The sequence below is a fragment of the Platalea leucorodia genome (genome assembly GCF_965183815.1).
Source record: "Platalea leucorodia genome assembly, chromosome: 4".
Lineage (NCBI taxonomy): Eukaryota > Metazoa > Chordata > Aves > Pelecaniformes > Threskiornithidae > Platalea > Platalea leucorodia.
In genome coordinates this window covers 113,891,014-113,909,182 of record NC_138826.1, presented here as the reverse complement: position 1 = coordinate 113,909,182, position 18,169 = coordinate 113,891,014, and the positions used below count along the sequence as shown (strand labels likewise).

The 18,169-nt window shown below is 40.4% G+C and overlaps 1 protein-coding gene across 1 annotated transcript in view; it reads right to left on the bottom strand.

The window, feature by feature from the left end:
* The window catches only part of RELN (reelin), a gene marked incomplete at its 5' end in the record, with an annotated part of 297,323 nt that overhangs the window by 57,044 nt on the left and 222,110 nt on the right, over positions 1-18,169 (bottom strand). The window contains 7 exons of the mRNA XM_082311058.1: positions 1,113-1,189; positions 6,800-7,007; positions 7,916-8,073; positions 10,140-10,375; positions 12,487-12,687; positions 13,070-13,241; positions 14,961-15,166. Coding sequence (XP_082167184.1) covers positions 1,113-1,189; positions 6,800-7,007; positions 7,916-8,073; positions 10,140-10,375; positions 12,487-12,687; positions 13,070-13,241; positions 14,961-15,166 — 1,258 coding nt within the window. The remainder of the gene's footprint in view (positions 1-1,112; positions 1,190-6,799; positions 7,008-7,915; positions 8,074-10,139; positions 10,376-12,486; positions 12,688-13,069; positions 13,242-14,960; positions 15,167-18,169) is intronic.

Here is an 18,169-nt window from a genome sequence, read left to right as displayed (position 1 = left end):
CAATGCTCATGCTACCTATGCAAGCTCACAGCATCCTTAAAAGTTAATTATCGTAATATTTAGATAATTTAAAACAGTCTTCATATCTTACACACAGTATGGCAAATGCCAAGTCACTTATGAGGTCATCACAGGGGATAACAGAAGAAAGAAGCACTTCTTATGTGTATTTCTTCTCTTAAAACTCTCTTATACTGGAGTATGTTCAAAGATAATGGATTTTCTTGTGTCTTATACTGGTGCAAATGAGAGGAGAATCAAACCCTCAGTGTAATCTGTGCTGAGAGGTGACAGTTCTGAGTCAGTATCAATGCAAATGCCATACACCAGGAAACAGTCCACTGATGTTAAATGATTTATACTGAGAGGAAAATGAGGTTTCCTCATCTACCAGATGTCAGTGATCTGTCTTCATGCAATTAGACCACTTTACATGGGGATTCTGCTCCCAAAACTCTGCCGATCCTTCCCAGACACAAATATCAGCCCCCTGCCCCAATAACTCTAAGCATGGGGGTAAAATAAGAGAGAAAGCAGCTGGGAGCAATTAATTTGTTTAGACTAAATATATGTGAAGATGCAGCTTTATTATTTTGTATTTCAGGTAAATCATGCATGAGCTTGGGTTGGAAGGCAGTCTTTAGTTAGACCCACTGGTGCAGTTGGGCAGCTGAACAAGTTTTCAGGCACACAACTCTACTTCAGGTCAGAAACGGAGGTTGCTCACTTTATCCTGAACTTGAATTTTATTCCTTTTATTTCAGACCTGAAGAAAGTCCTCTGTACTTGTAAATTTACCTGTTTTCCAACACTATCAAGTACTCTAATAAAAGCTATTACACCTCTTCTTGTAAATGTTGTCTTAAACCATCGCGGCTCCAACAAATTTACTCCTATTCATAGATCACCATTAGGGCTGGTGGAAATAAGTATGAATACAAATGTGGAACAAAAGTAAATAGTTTTCTGCACCATTTATGAAAACTGAAGAGATAACAGATTTATGTTAAAAACAAAACAATCTTTTTGATTTTGTAAAGGCAGTAAAAGGCAAAAACACTGTAGAAGACCCAAAATACAAAAAAGTTTATTACAAGGAAAAGAGGCTTTACCTTCATTCCTGGCTCTTGGTCTGTTGCAGGAGTTACCAATAGCCTTGCTTCCAATTTGTACATAAAATTGAACTAGCCTGTTAAAAAAATCAGGGTAGAAGAGAAGTGTAATTATCTTCTGATAGCAGAAGATCAGTCAGGATAACTTTTCTTTCTTAACTAATGTGGCATTTTCAGTTAGGTCATTATTCCAGGCTTATTGATCAGGTAATGTTCCCAGGGAAATCAAGCATTGCCATAGTAAACAGTGGAGGACCCAAGACAGAAGAAGGTGATGTGGTTTATTGATCCTGTGCCTAATAAATGTATTGTCGGACTGAGTAGCAAGATTTTAGTAGTTCCCTCCTTCACACAAAGGTGCAAAAACTCCAAAGCAGGCAAATGTGCTCCTTACATCAGATCTGACCTTGGCATCTTGTAACTGGAAACTGGTTTAAGATTTAAAATACAATATTAGAGTTTTAATAAAATTATTAACTCCTCACTAAACCACAAATCCCTTTTTGGTCCTTAAATTCTTGATGTAAAGAAATTTCAGTGAAAAGAGCTCATGGGACATTTTGTGAAGTAGACCCTTTCATTTTGAACCTATACATTTTGATTTCATTGAACATCCTCTTGTTCTCATGTCATGAAACGGGGAAAAAATGTTCCTGATCTGCCTTTCTTGCAACCTTCCCTGTAGTAAGTGCTTTTATCACTTCCCTACCTTCTTCTCCTCCTTTCTATGGTAAACCATAGCAACCTTTTTATCTGTCTCTCTGCATGAAAGTTTTTCCATGTCCTTGATTTTTCCCATAACTGTTTTCTGCAACCGTTCTAAAGCTGCAACATCTCTCTGAGAGAGTGTCGCTGGTTTTATTGACAGAAGTTTGGCTAAGCCTGGAACATTACTATCTAGCCATATTTGAATTAATAATTATCCCATCCTTGTGCGCCAAAATATTGTCAATTTTTTTCCAATCTACAGTGATGCCCCAGTACCCTTGCTGAACTGATATTTTTAATTGTGACTTTGTGGTATCGGAGTAGTTTACATTTCCTCTTAGATGTGTACTATTGTGCTATATAACAGCAATTTGTTTTAATTAATGTCCTGCTGCTCACTCACTAAATTTCATTGCACGTCTCTGACATTTGTTTCAGTCTTATCTGGTCATAACTAACGTAAAGTCCACTGAGATGACTGAGAATGCCATTTCCCCCTCATCCACGTCTTCTTCACAGGTTGTCTGCATCGCACACCTGAAACAGCGTGTGAACAGAACAGAGAACCCGGACTCATCCCCGCTCTGAGCTTTTACATGCTGAAAGTCGTCGATGTCATTCTCCTCCTTGTTTCCTAGCTGTTTTTTGACTTAGGATGGTGCCTGCCTGTTGTGTTATAACTATTAGAGTAGTTGCTGATGTGATGTTTTTGGGAAGCAACTGCTTGTCCCTTGTGCTGGGGGTGTCCTCATGGAGCGCATCGGGAGAGATGGGGTCATTGCCAAGCAGAGGTTTTGGACGAACAAAGAATACAAATCTAAAGGGAACTGGGCTTCATTAATTCTACTGTTTGTAGGTAACTTCTTTATTTTAAATACTTATTTTTGAGGTGAATTTGTGTCTCTGTGTGAAGCAACAAGGCTTGATTTGTAACTCAAATAACTCCCCACAGGGATAACTCTTCTCGCTTTAGGAGATTTGGTCCTAATTTGTAGTGACATCAGTAAAATCACAGACAAGCCACAGGACTACAGCCAGAGTCAGTACGACACAGATAGGACTCCAATTTCCCTCACCCACCGCTACATACACAATGTCACAATCCTCTTCTGATTCTAAAACCAAATGCAGTCCAGTTCTGTTATCAAAATTGGTATCTCCTAACTGAGATGTTTTGTATATCCATAAGGACTAAGACAAGCCAGAATATACTCATCAGTCTCATTCATAATATAACCCCACAGATAGCTCAAGAACAGGCAGGCTGGCAGTATTACACTATTTAGCCAGGTAGGTCTTATTGTTTGCTGCAGCTCTGTTGTCTTGAGACAGTATTCAGGCAATAAAACACTAGACAGCAGTCTCAGAGGTGAAAAGATTTACAGTTCCATGGTGAAATTCTCTTTTATGCTTGCCAAATGTAACGATCAGTAAAAAAGCAGAAACAAAAGACAAAAAAAAACCCTTTCTGCAGAAGGGTGAATCAGCCCATCTGATCCATAAATGTTTGACCCAGAACAGCTCTCTGGGATGGTTGCACAGTCATTAGCAACGGAGTCTGTAACGCAGACGGGAGCCAAGTCAGCTAACAAGCCAGATGTCACCACTTGGAAAAAAAAAAAATACATATTCTGTCATTTTTATCTAGCTGCCAGGTAGGCATTGTGTGGAAATGCTCTCACTGAACAGATAGTGAAGTGTCATAAGGGACAGGCCATCAAAATGGGAGGCAGTAGCTCATCAGTAACCAAAATGCATCCAGGTATCGTATTGTCGGTCAGGAGGATGGAAATACTGCTGGTGAAATTGTGCCTTTGGCACACTGGGCCACACAAAAGGGAAAGGATGGAGAGACTCCAGGGGGTTCTGAAGTGTATGGCAAGAAATGGTCTGGGTGAAATGAGTTTTGACACTTACGGCGCTCTCAGTGCTATGGGACATTCTCCTAATGTCTGTGAAAAAAGTGTAGTCAATTGTATAAAGGAATAAGGAGACGACAGGACAAACGCAGCCAGGATTATGATAGCACTTAACATATATGCTAACATCGAGTGCTTGTTTACAATCATCGGCTTCAGGGAGAAAGCTTTAGTTTTAAATGCTCTGAGCATGAAACCTGAGTTTGGTGGTGCCCTGTTGGGCTGCTTCCCTGAGCAGCACCACGCACCTCGGGCTGGCAAATCTCAGCCCCTTTGGAGCAGAATGAACCGGGAGCACTGGGCCCCCATGGACCTCACTCCTCTGGGAAGAGAAGGGTGAGGAGGAGAAGGGTCTTTGTACTTCTTAAAAAAAATAACAAAAATTCTTTACATTCCTTACAGCTTTTTTATGTAAAGTGTAAATTTTATGTAACTGAAGCAAGATGATAGGGAACATGCATAGGTAGATCTGCAGGAATTCAGAATGAAAATAAAACTTTAATGTCTTGCAATATTTTTCAGTTTTTTGCTCTTCCAAGCCTGATTTAATGAAACAAGATCTTAAAAGGTCTGGGAAAACACTATTAACCTGAAAAATAAGAAGCTTAAAAATCTACTGCAGGAGTTTCAGCCTTCCTATTCACAACCCTCAATCCACATATCTACGGTATGTCTTTCAAGGCATATTCTCCCGCTGTTTACTCAGTCACCAAAATGCCCCAACCAAAAAAACCCATGCACAAATAAAAGATAACTGTGCAGGGGCTAAGATGACCTCTAATAAGATAACTGAATTCTATGCAAAGCATTACTGAATGCAAAAAGTAGTACCAAAATGGGAAAAAGTACTTCCCTCTAATCTCCTTTTTCAAGTGACATTTATTTTAGCTCCAGTAACAGAAAAATTTCTAGGCTGAGGAATTATTTTTTTTTTTTAGGATACGGGTGTTTCAGTTAACCCTTCACACTCTCACAAACTTTGTCTGCCTTTGCTTCTAGGAAAAAAGACCCAGTTAATGTTACAGATGGTCTCGAACATTAAAGTGGGATGCACCTGTTCTAAGCAAGGTGTGTGAAGGCTGGATGTCTGTCTTACATGATCAACCCAGATTCCCTTATAATTAATGACAAAAATACATGCTTCCAGCAGACAAAGCACTGGCCTTAGCTAACCCTATTTTAGGATGAGTTGCATTGCCCTTTTGAAGTAGCTATTTCTTTCCTTTGAGCATAAAAGCAGCCTGGGGTAATTGCTGTAGTCTAATGAGTCCATGTTCTGGTCCAGCTGCATGAGAAGAATCCTACCCTTGAGCAGAAGTGCAGCTGAAGAAACCAAAAAATCCATGTTAGTCCCATTTGTGTTTGAGATGACAGTGTTTTGTTCTGTCTAGCAAACAGCCCAGGGGTGTGGCGTCAAACTTGACTTGCTCAAGGAAGTTAAACTGCTCACTGTGATGCTTATAAAAAGATTTACTGCTGGTTTATTTTGACAAAATGATCAGTTGCAGCAGGACAGCAGCTCACATGGTAAGCCTGTGCTCAGAAGAGGGATCTTAGTTTCTCTTATCAAGTGTCCCTCTGGCCATTTACATTCTTGGGGCAGTTTCGAGACATCAGATGACTATGTTCTCATGCAAAACAGAAGTAGTGATAGATTAAAAAAGTCAAAAAAGAGCATTGCTCAGTATTTTAAAACTTCTTTTGGCTTTTTAAATGGTTCAGACTCTATAAAAATGGAAAGCTATAAATACATGTATCTGACATTAAAAGTGGATTCAAAGTAATCTTAAAGCTAAAGAAAATCCTTTTCTTTTATAAAAGGATTTCTCCAGGAAAGAAGGAAAAACTCAAAAATACCATTTAAACATAGACTTCTTGATGATGTGGTTACTTCCAATATCATGCTTCACAGGATTAATAACATGAGATTTAAAAAAATGGTGGAACAGAAAAGAAGTGCTCAGTTCTTTCCAGAGTTCCAGTGCAAACATGTACTTGTCCAAAGCGTATTTGTCAAACAATTAGTTAATTTAATTATTAAGTAATTTACATAATTATATAAATAATTCACATATTTGTTGGAGGAGAATTTGTCAGACATGAGGGGACAGAGGAAAGGCAGGTGGTGCTGCACTGCTCAGGGCCGGGGAGCAGCTAAGGATGTCCCAAAACCCACAGCACCCACACATCCCTAAGCACTTGTCTGAGCTGAAGAGGGGTAGCAGTAATTCGCAGCCAATCTCTGCTGAATGATCCCACTAAATCCCACTGAATTAAATAATGCAGCAAATCACGGCATTACTTACCCTTGGAGCAGTACTTGTCAGGAGAAATATCTTTTATTAAGCTAACTGATATAATTGTAGGGTGGGCAAGGTTTCAGGTGCATGATCCCTCATGAGACCAGACAAAGCAACAGCAAACTCCAGGCTACATAATGGTTAGAATTAACAGCCCTTTGTTTATCCTAATTACATTAATCAATTAGACAATTTGAGAGAAAAAAGATAATTGCTACCAGCAGAGCAGGATTTAGTGGTAGCGGGGAGAGAGGTGAAGGCTTGTTAGCCTCTTGACTACACAGAAACAATTCACATTCCATTTTTTTGCACTTCTGACAAGTGGACTAATTCACAACATCTGGCAAGTAAACAACAGCTCATTGCTACGCCATCGGCATGCCCGCAATTCAGCGCAGTCGAGGGAAAGGGAGTTTTTCTGTCCTGCTATGGGCAGAATCTTTGTTTTTTTGCAGTCTCAAGACCATATCTTCTGCCTGTCCATCTAGAATACAATGCAAACCGTCTTCTCAGAAGGATAAACAGTTCATACTTTCTATGCTGCTATTCCATTCTGTTTCTAATGTAAATTTTCCCTCTCAAGAAAAGGAGGTAGTACACCAGAATGAACAAAAAAGTAATTTCTCTGGCTTTAAGATTTCTTACACAAGTTGTGATTACCAGAAAAACATTTCACACCTTCTCACACCTACACCTGTAATAGTGGAGAGGAGACAACACGAATACACGACAATTGTGAGAAGCAGCACTGAGGATTGACCTGATGTTTGTGGTGTCCAGGGGAACAGTCCTCGCCTCCCTTTTGCCAGGTCCATTGAAGTACAGAGATTTTCCGTCGCTGAGCACGCCACAGCCTGTCCCAACCTGACCTCCTGTAATCTTGTACCAGAGAGGGCTTAGCTTCCTCTCAAACCTGTCGAACATCTCACTGTGATTAGGCACATTAGACACACAGGTTCCATGTGATGCTTCAAGAAAAAAAAAATATGGGAGATGCTTTGGTGAAACTGTGCTGAACAGAGTAAAGGTCAGATACAGTACATTGGCAGATGGTTCTGTTGCATCCACATATGAGAAAGTACTGGCCTTTTCTAAGAAAATGCCCTGATGACAGCATTGTACCTTTTAAACCCTCTTTATAAATTTTTGTAGGCAGAATAAGCCTTCTTCCTCTAAACTCTAAGATGGTTTATTTCACTAGGTGAAAACCAGCCGCGCTTTATGTTGATAAGGCATTTTATGTGAACAGAAAAATATTATCCTTTTATTTCATTTTAAACAAATTGAACAAAAGATGTTAGCTTATTGCTTTGTTGGTATAGAGGGTTGAAAAGAGTGCAGCGCGCAACTGGTTTTGTCAATCACTGTTTTTTTTCATTGGGTTTGTTGGTTTTTTTTTTTTGTGTGTGTTTCAGCATAAAAGCCCCTGAAACCACAAGTGAGCAGAATTTTCCACAGAAGGGCTTGTCAGAACATATGTTCCCTCCTGGTCCCATGCCATCTGATGGCCAGGGGACTCAAAAACAACAGCAATTCTTTTGAAGATGATCCAAAGGCTTTTAAGCAGACTTTTTTGTTTATAATACTTTATTTTGTTTTTCTCTTCTATCACTAGTCCCTTCCCCATTCATGCAGATGGTGATGTTCAAAGATTGCGGTTGCCAGAAACATCACCGGTGTCAGCTGCCTTCAGCTGCTCTGTTTTGCCTGTGCTGAATTTTGTTTAACAAAACGAAAAGATCCTTGCTGGCAGCCCATGAAATTTATGTCATCATATATTTTTCTGGAATATCGGAGAGGAAAAACAAGATGCTAGATTTACAGCTTTAACTCAGCCAATGCTTACTGTAATTGCATCTAAAAAACGTTGCCTTACCTGTGTAGCCCAGGTCACAGAAGCAGACCCCCGAGACGCAGTCCCCGTGACCGTTGCAGTAGTTGGGGCAAGGCTCAGAAATGTAAACGCCATCTAAGCCGAAAGGAGGCACACTCTTGTGGGAGCTGCTCTCCTGGATCCAGCGGAACCGAGTCTTACTGCAGAGAAACAATGATGAAAGGCAAAATATTACTATTCCCAGCTTCAATACCTACTGCATACTTTATGTGCTCTTTGTTTAAGATTAAAAGGAGCTTTTCCTAAATTAGTTGTTTGCAAATAAGATGCAAATGGATGCCTAGAAAATATTTTTGACATCCTACAGTTTGTGCAACTTTACTTATGGATATTTTTTCCAGATTTTTTTTTTTAAATGTATTTTGACTTCTCTGGCCTGTATCCAACAGTGTGATGCAAAGAACAGATACATGGTTTTATCAACAAGAGTGAATGATTAGACGTGACTCTGAAGATGCCTTTCACTACTCAGTTCAACCCAAACTACTAACTACATTTTAAAATCCCAGACCTCCATTTCTTATGGTACTTATATAATGGCAGTGATGCAGAGTTTATTACAGGATCATATAATTTTGAGTAAAAAACCCTCGAGTAACTTGGATTCAAGAAAAAACATCCACTTTATAAAAATAATGGCAAATAATGTATCCTACAGGACATGCGGACAGAAATACAAAGTTTTTATTCTTGGATGGTAACATGAAATTCCTGGAAAACAGTGATCTGTTCCTTAGCTTGTATAACTGAAACTGCTGTGGGGACTTGGGTGAGCCTACACTAAGTTACTCCAGCTGACCCACAGCATAGGAAATCTGTATAAGAAAAAATATTTTGTTTTTTAATTTTCAGTCTTTAACTTTTAGACGAATCATTTTACAGGAGCTCCAGAGGGGGGAACAAATTTAAAATTTCATTGCCAATCCAAGGGATTAACTAAGATCCTCCTTGTAATAAACCTATTGCTTTTTTTCTGCTGTGGACTGGGATTTGGTAAGTAGGTGATCATTGTGCTAGTGCTTTGCACCAACTGATGAAACGGGATGCTCTCTGGATAACCCATGAGCCACAATTTCCAAAGTGACCCACAACGCTGAGACTCCCATTGTACCCACAATACTTTCATTTTTAATGTATTAGCATGAGCTTCTTATTCCTGATCCCATTACTGAACATAATGCCAAACAGATTGCTGCTATTGATTCTGCACTGCTTGTTTTGGGTAAATCAAATCAGCTGGTGTCAGATCTGTGCAATTTGGCACCTGCTTTTATTGGCTAATTACTGAAGAAAAGACAAACTTGTTACGGTACACGCTGCTATTTCAGCTCCTTGCGGCAAAGGCACTGGCTCCCCTGCTACACAATGTGCCACATACTCAAAATCTGTGCCAGGGCTGGAGGATGAGGAGCCCGCGGCAGGAGGATGGAGCTGAAATCCGGGGGCAGCACTAGAGCGGCTGCCTGGAGGGAGAGCAACGGGAGGCAGCAGGGGCACTGCCAGGGGCTCGGGGGCCGGCTGCCAGCTGTGCTGGCAGCGCTTGGTGCAGGCAGCAAATCAGACCACGGCGGTTTACTGACGGTGTAAGACAGTGAGAAAGGGGAGCGAGACACTTCAGCCAAATCCAAGTAAGACTGAGAAAAACCTCCTGATTTCAAGGCTTATTTGTGTCTTCCACCATCTGATGGTTTGTTTTTTTTTTTTTTTTCTTATTAGCCCGATGCTGAGGTCGCACACTCATCACTCCTCTCTCCTTTGACTTCAGCTGTCCTGGCTGCCTTCAATGACACAGCACATTATGCAGCAGGTCAAATACTCTTCTAGGGTTTCTTCGCCCAGTGGTAATCGTAAAATTAATCCTGTTCAAATGGCCTATTTGATTCAAGTGACTTATCACTCTCTTGCTGGTGCCTCTGACCTAACTGATACGCATAAAGACAGACAGCACCATGACAAAGAGATTGATGTCAAATTAAAACGTTCTGCGTTCCTTGTTGCTTTGTAATTTCATTTTATATACCATTCTGACACCTTTAAAATGGAAAGCTTCTCCCTGTTTTGGAGAGCCCAGTATATTTTCCCCAGATCTGCCGATTTTTAACACTGCTTTTATTCACAGCTTGCAACTTTTTCCTAATGTGGCATCAAAGAAGAGGCAGCTAATTCACAGGTACTACTGGCATCACTGGTTTACAATGTACAGTACCTGGCTGCAAGCGACCTGGGGATAACAATAGTAATTCTTGTCCAGTCCTCAAAGTCTCCTGTGTGATACACTGTTGGCTCGCTCAGCTCCCGGGAGCTTCCCTCGCATCCTTTCATGCCCGGTGATGCAGGGTAGCAGCCCTCCTTGACGAGCGACCAGAAGAGCCCCGCGTCGTGCGAGTACTGAAGCAGAACCGGAGCAGAGCTGCTGTACTGGTTAGTGCAACCAATGTTCAGCTGCAAAAAAGCAGAGCAACAGATAGGAGCACTGTTATTGGTATTTACTGGCTGTGAACCACCTTTGACTTTTCGGTTTGGGAGGCTTAGCTCTCTGAACTCTTGCTTTGAACCCTGCTGGCAAACAGTGACCGATGCTTGGAGTCCATTTCTTACAGGTATATGACATTTCTCAGTAAAAATTCCCACTATCCCTTCATTGAGGTTGTTGGGTTCAGCACACCGAAATGCGCAAAGAACTTTTCACAGGTCCCGGCCACAAACAGCAACCTGTGTGCAGGCACCTTGACGGAAGGAGTGAGAAGAGCTGCATCTGAGCCCCATCCCATCTGCAGTCCACTCCAAGGTGCCCAGAGGATGAGCCCGACTCCCGGGTCCCCCCTGCCCTGGGCTGCGAGCCCTGACCACAGCCTAGTCATTGACCTCACAGGAATGACAGCTGGGAGTTGGCGCTGCAGTTCGGGCCCCCAGAACAGAGCAAAATTGGCCGAAGTAGAAAAATGCATATTAAAATGTGAAATGAGAACGTAACCGAGACAAAAATCAACTGCTGATTTGAAGTTTTCAGTTTCATTTTTCAAGCTATCAGAAAAATATTAGTTTTCATTATTTTATTGCAGAAATTCTACTTGAGCTGTAGAATGTAAAATGTAAAACAAAATCATTCATGTAAGATAAAATAATTTTGACAAATTACTGTCTTTGAGTTTATCAATGCAAAATTATTCCAGGCAGCTATTTAAAATGGAAATTCCACAAACTTAGGAAAGCATTTAACCATGTGTTTAAAATTAAAGCATGCAAATAGGACTAACACATTTATGTGCAGGCCAGTTTAAAAGCTTTCCAAAAAAGAGAGGAGTATAAATTCAGGCCTTAAATAATAGACTTTATAAAGAAGCACTCACTGTTCTCTGATACATGTTGTTTATGTCTTGTATATTTATGTTACATTGCCAAGTGTTTCAGAGATGGAAGGTGAATGAACTATTTTTAAGTATTTCTTTTTCAGACTAAACAATTTTTGAAATGCTTTTCATCATCAAACCTGCAGAATGGAGACTTAGTCACTGAAGTAGAGGAAAGCGGTCAAGAGGCAAATAGCTTCCTTTCCAGGCTAAATGGTATTTATATATTGAAATATTTTGGGGTTTTAGACAGTTTAAAGTATAAAACTACAAGCAATACTCACTCAGAAATTGTACTGCCATCCCTCAGTTTGTATAGCATTTCATTAGCATAACTTTTAGATGAAATGAGATTATTTTACAAATCCCATTATTTCTAACTAACTTTCCTATTTATAGAACTGTGGGAATTATATTTGAAAAGCTGCCTGTAAACATCTGATCTCTTTAATAATTCCACTTGTAAATTATTCAGTGTCTGTATCCACCAATTATGTAAGGACCATGTATTTGTGGTGAGCTCATTAAAATTGCATTGCAACCAACCTCCAGAATTCACCAATGGGATTTCATTATAAACTCAATAAAATTTTGATTACGGTTCAGAAACAAGAGCTTGTCAAAGCAAATATACTTTCTTTGGAGCCCATATTCTGATGTATTGTCAGACCACTGAAATTTTTGTAAGCCCTTTAAAGAAGAGAATGCTAATTGGAGCCTACATTCATTGACACAATAAAAGTAAATTATATGAAAAACCCACACTGGAGTACAGAGCAGCCTGTAAGTCCTTAAATAGTTTAAAATACAAAAAATGTACGCAAGCCACATTGGAGCTTTTGTAGTCACAGGGCCCCAGATGGGATAAATCCTTTTCCCCTTGACAGTGCAGTAGCATTTCCTAGTACCAACTCGAATATAATGACAGTCACTTCAACCCACTTCTGAAACGTGTTCAAAAACAAGCTTTAAAATTTCTCCAGAGGGGTAAAAAAGCTCTCCTGCACCAAGGTTTTGGCTGTACTTTTAGAAAGCAGCATGATATTTTAAGCTGTATGAATTCATACTTGTGCTCTTCACATCTTTTTATGCAGTGGTATAATTTATCACCTTGTTTTGAACATTGGCCCCAGTGACATCTTGGAAGTACTGACTAAGGGCAGCTTTACTGATATTCTGCAGGGATTTATGTTTAAGGAATACCTTGAACTGCAGGACGTATCCAGGCTTAAGAGATAAATCTCGAGTCACTGCAAACCGGTCTCCATCTGATTTACCAAAGAGCATGGCGGAGGGGGTGGCAGAACAGAAACTTTCATTTTTGGGCATCCCTTCGTTGGCCAACATTAACCATACGCTCAGCTGGTTCATAGGGTAATCGAATGCTGGCTTTTCATAAAAGTTCTGTTAGAAATGAAAAGAAAAACAACAACAAGTACTATCACCTTGCAGTGTGACTTCAGAATAATTTCCAAAATGATCAACTTCCAAATTTTGCAATTTGTATTTTCTGTCATTTTCAGAAAATTGTAATTTCCAAGATCTCTGTCTTAACTTTTTGAGGAGATATATAATTACATCCTCTGTCACAAAGATTAGGAGCCTGATGGTTTTGTGATAAGATCCAGGTCATTCCCACACAGAGAGACACAGCTGCAAACACTACAGCTGTTCCTTTAAATACACCCAGTATTTTCAAAGAAAATTATATTCAAAGAAAAGTCTGCTAACAGAGAGGATGGTTCCTGTTCCATGGGGATACCTACAGCCTGTTCTTGCTTATTACCTGTGGTAAAGTGGGATTAACAACGGGAATGATGTGCTTTTGCTTCTCTGACAAAATGATGATGTCATCAATGGCCCACTGATCATACCCTTCCCCTGAAAACACGGGCTGCCACCAGCGAAACCTTGTGCAAGGCGTCTTGGCTGCAGCTGGCAGCTCCAGGTAGACAAACCTGAAGAACAGAAATTCAGAAGAACTTTAGGGAATACAGTTTGTAGAGAAATGGGGGAAATACCACCGAACAGGGAAAAGAAGCAGGAAAGGCAGTATCTATCTTACACGTTGAAGTCCTCAGAAATCCTCTGTGTATCCAGATACCTACTTATACACTGCATATCAAGAAGCCTTCTTTGTCCTTCTTGTCTGTGGAGAATGTAAACTCTTTAAGACAATGGCTATTTTTTGCTCTCTATTGCTATATTGCCTAGCACAATAAGGAACTGATTTGAACTCTTCAGCTTTGAATTAAACTGTTCAGCTGATCCATGTTCAGCAAGTTTTAATGTTCTCCTGGTGCCAACAAGTAATAGTGAAATATGCTGGCAAAATTCATTTCTCATTCTCTTCTGCTGGTTGGTCCTATTTGTAGACAAAAGCATCCTTCTATTACAATGCCACAGATTATGTAGCAGAGTTTTCTGCTGTGGATAAAAATATTTCAGCCCTCCTACATATGGATCTTCATAAAAGAACTTTAGGTCTTCTCAGATAGTTTGCTTTATGTTCATCTTAGGAAACACCTTACAAAAATGATGTTAAACAAAAGTTAAAGTTTCAAACCTAACCATACTTATGTTAAAAAGTACAATAATTACTTATTTTTTCAGTCCTATTTCAGACACCTTACATATATGCATTTATGCATATATTCCTTTCTGTACTCTTTCTTTATACCACGTTATTTTGTACCACGGACCCTGCTTCACTTGCTGGTTAGGCAGAGAGAGTTGGAAGAATTGTTCAGGGCTACAGGGAACCTTCTTTTCCAGAGGATTCCTAGATTTGTGTTGGAAAATAAGGAAATGGAAAATAAGATCCGGACCACATTTGAAGGAGCAGAAAAATAAATATGCATAGCTATATCCAGTAAGAACTGTAATTCCTGGTTACTAAGAGGGGCAAATATTTTGTCTAAAAATAATGTATTGGATGGCCCAGTGATGAAGATTTCAGTATGTAGCTTCTTCGTTGGATGTGTCCTGTAATTTTGACAAAGTAGAGGCTAAACAAAGTCCAATGGTTTTATACTTCCAAGTGCCTAGGTCACCTTTAGAAAAGGACAGTGCTGAGTTACAAAAGTCCTTATGGAAACATTGTTCATTGCAGTGCAAAATGACAAGATGGGAAGATAAAATCATTTACACGTTGAAAGACATGAACTACAGGTAATAGAAATAATTTTAATGCCTATGCAGACAAATGCAGTTAAAATTTTCGCTGACAAGCTATCTTACAGCAAATTTGAAATGCTGCACATGATTTCTTCTTAAATATTTCTTTAAAGGAGTTTTTGTTGTATGTGACATTAATACATGTTCATTAGATCTGAAACCAGAGTCAGAGGAAATGGCAGATATCTACACCTCTTTCAGTCTAGTTCTGTATTTGCTTGCTAATCTTTTGCACATATTAGCATTTTAGTCATGTTTCACATGGGAGGTGAGTGATTGGAAACTTTATATTTTACTCCAGTTTTTTTAAGGCCCACTTTCACTAGATTTTTTCCTTCCTAGTGACAGGAGTTTACTGTGGCAGACTGGAAAAGCTTCCACATAATGATGGTTTTTAAGCATTATAACTTGAAATTATTATTCATGTTTTCATAAATTGAGAAATAGTTTTTTTTAAAAGAGCTGATGCTGTATGGATTTAATTCAGACCAAAATTATACCTGGGTTTGCTGAAGTCAGAGAAATACATTTCTGCCAGTAGCTGCCAGTTGATACCACCATTATTGCTGTACTGCAGCAGCACACCTTCTTCTCTGCTGTCTGGTTTATTGCATGAAGAACTGTCTCCTCCTATCTGGACGTAAAACTGGACAAAATCCACCCAAGTAGTGTCCAAATCCCAGCTTACCAACTGTCTTTTTCCAGCCTACAATACAAAGAACAGAGGGGGAAAATAATATTAAATACAGAATCATAGAATCATTTAGGTTGGAAAAGACCCTTAAGATCATCCACTCCAACCGTTAACCTAGCACTGCCAAGTCCCCCACTAAACCATGTCCCTAAGCACCACATCTACCCATCTTTTAAATACCTCCAGGGATGGAGACTCAACCACTTCCCTGGGCAGCCTGTTCCAGTGCCTGACTACCCTTTCGGTGAAGAAACTTTTCCTAATATTCAATCTAAACCTCCCCTGGCGCAGCTTGAGGCCATTTCCTCTCATCCTATCCCTTGTTACTTGGGAGAAGAGACCGACCCCCACCTGGCTACAGCCTCCTTTCAGGTAGTTGTAGAGAGCGATAAGGTCTCCCCTCAGCCTCCTCTTCTCCAGACTAAACAACCCCAGCTCCCTCAGCCTCTCCTCATAAAACTTGTGCTCTAGACCCTTCACCAACTTCATTGCCCTCCTCTGGACACGCTCCAGCCCCTCGATGTCCTTCTTGTAGGGAGGGGCCCAAAACTGAACACAGTACTCGAGGTGCGGCCTCACCAGTGCCAAGTACAGAGGGACGATCACTTCCCTAGTCCTGCTGGCCACACTATTCCTGATACAAGCCAGGATGCTATTGGCCTTCAATAGGACACCTTCACTATGAATAGACATATTTAAAGTCAAGCACAGACGAATATTGCACAGAAAGTTGCACAACATGGAGGACATCAAATTTTGTGTTAACATGACACTTTTTTGTCTTTCAGACAATGATTGTGCTTGGCCATCCTTTATGTCTTAATCACTCTGGTGTGATCCCACAGGAAGTTTTATTATTACGTTTCAACACACAATGCAACTTCACAACACAATTTCAACACAACTATTTTGTCTCATTCCTTCAAGGTGCCAAGTACCTTTGGAAGACAAAGAGCAGACCCTGCATATCCTGAACCAACTGGGACTAAGTTTTTAAGTATTCATCTTTTTAATGATAAAGCATAAAGCAGTAAAAAGACATTTCTGATATCTAATTTACCCAGTCAAATCTTGCACTGTATAGGGTTGCCTGATCACCTGAAATTATAGCTCTTGTAATACCTGTTGCTTGAAGCCAATCTCCTACACAAGAATAAGGGAGGAGCATTTTCTCTTCATGCCTCATCTGAGTAGGATTTGTTTCTACACAAAACTATGCTCTTTTCCTAGTAAGCATTGTAAATCAGGTGTCTCTCAACTAAAACCTGTGGATTTGGTTTCAGGTTTGCCTAAGCATAGGTGAGAGAAAAAATAGCTTCATAAAATGTAGTGAACAGTTTTTCCAAGGATGTTTTTGAGTTCTAGCAGGAAGCAGCTCTTTGACATCAACACTGTGGGTAACATGGTCACTCTGTGCATGTTGGCAATCGAAGACAGAGCATATTCAGCTAAAAAAAGCTTTAAGGTTTAAGAGCCTATTATTGTAATTGGAATTATCCTGTTTCCCTCTTCCTTGTGCGCCCTGCTGCATGAGGCTGAGTTTGTGGGCCTACAAGATGCTGATATGTGATATGAAGCTGCCCGCAGCGAGGCAGGACATGGGGCGAGAGCGGTGTCCCCGCAGAGGTGCCTCACGCGCCCCACACCTGGCACAGCCCTGCCCCAGCACAGTGCCGTGCCGCCACAAGCTGTTATAGGTAGGGCAAAGCCAAATACATGCAGCTGGAGAGGCGATGCAGGGATCACACGTCTGCACTCATTAAAAGTAGCTGCAACCTGGCACCGTCCCCCAAAATAGAGAAGAACTGGCAACATGCCTACTGTTTTTAATTCCCTAAAAAATCATGGGTTCCTGATCACCACCACCAAAAAAGGTATCAAAAAGGAAAACCTGGGCTAAGTTATAAAATGATGCATATGTTTTAAGTAAAATTTATGTTTTTCCCTGTCTCTCACTTGTACATCCATGATCCTCCCGACAAATTTCCAGACAAATTTGCGATAAGCAAGCGGCATGATCTAGCTGGACATAAGTATGAAGATTTATGAGCTCATATTTAAAGTATCATCTATGCTTTTTAATAAGACAATAGATGAATTTAAATCCTGTTCCACTCATCACCTCTCTTCTCTTCCCACCCAGTTCCGGGTAACCTCAGCACAGATAAATGTCTATTGCTGTCCTTCTCAGAACATTCTGCTTTGCTGGCATTACAGCCTGGGTCCATAGCCCATTTGTAGGCTCTACCAAATAGGCCACATCACACTACGAGACTAATTTCTGGAAGCTGAATGCTTGTGTTTTTGAAACTCATTTAGCTTACCCCACCAATGACAACTAAAACCTGTGAAGAATCCTTCGACCCTCAAAAAACTCCCTTGGGATACAGTCATATTGAATTATGCCTGCTGTTTTGGTTTATTTATTGGTTTATCCCCAGCCGAGTAAAGCCCTCCTGGATGGTGCCGTGAGAGTGAGATGGGCTCAGACTTGGGTGCAGCCCCAAGCTTCCCAGTGCAGCCCCACATGGCTAATACTGGCCAAGGTGACACTGATAATTTCTTGGTAGTTTGCTTTCACAGCTTCTTTCGGAAACCCACGGGAATTTGAAATTATCGTCATCAAATCAAACTAGTAATGGACAATAAAGATGCAAACACCCTTGCTGTCCTGTGGGCAGGTGTGTCCCAGCTGGCTGAGGATACCCAACATACTGACCTGCAGTGGATCAAGCTCTGGCTGTAAAACTATTCCAGGTAGGTTTTCCGTCTCTACACCCCACAGCAGCTCTGTCTGCCAAGGGGTTAACTACAGAACCAGGTTAATCAAGAAAGGGCGAGTGACATAAAACCTCAGAGGAATTGCAGGGACTAATTGAAAGAGCTCTGTATTGCAAACACACCTCCAATTGATTAAAATGAGTTGTAAACCAAAAGATAGAGAGTCGGCAGAACAAAGCCAACAGTAATTCTAGTAGCAGTAATTGATTATGGCAGTAAACATTAGACATTCAA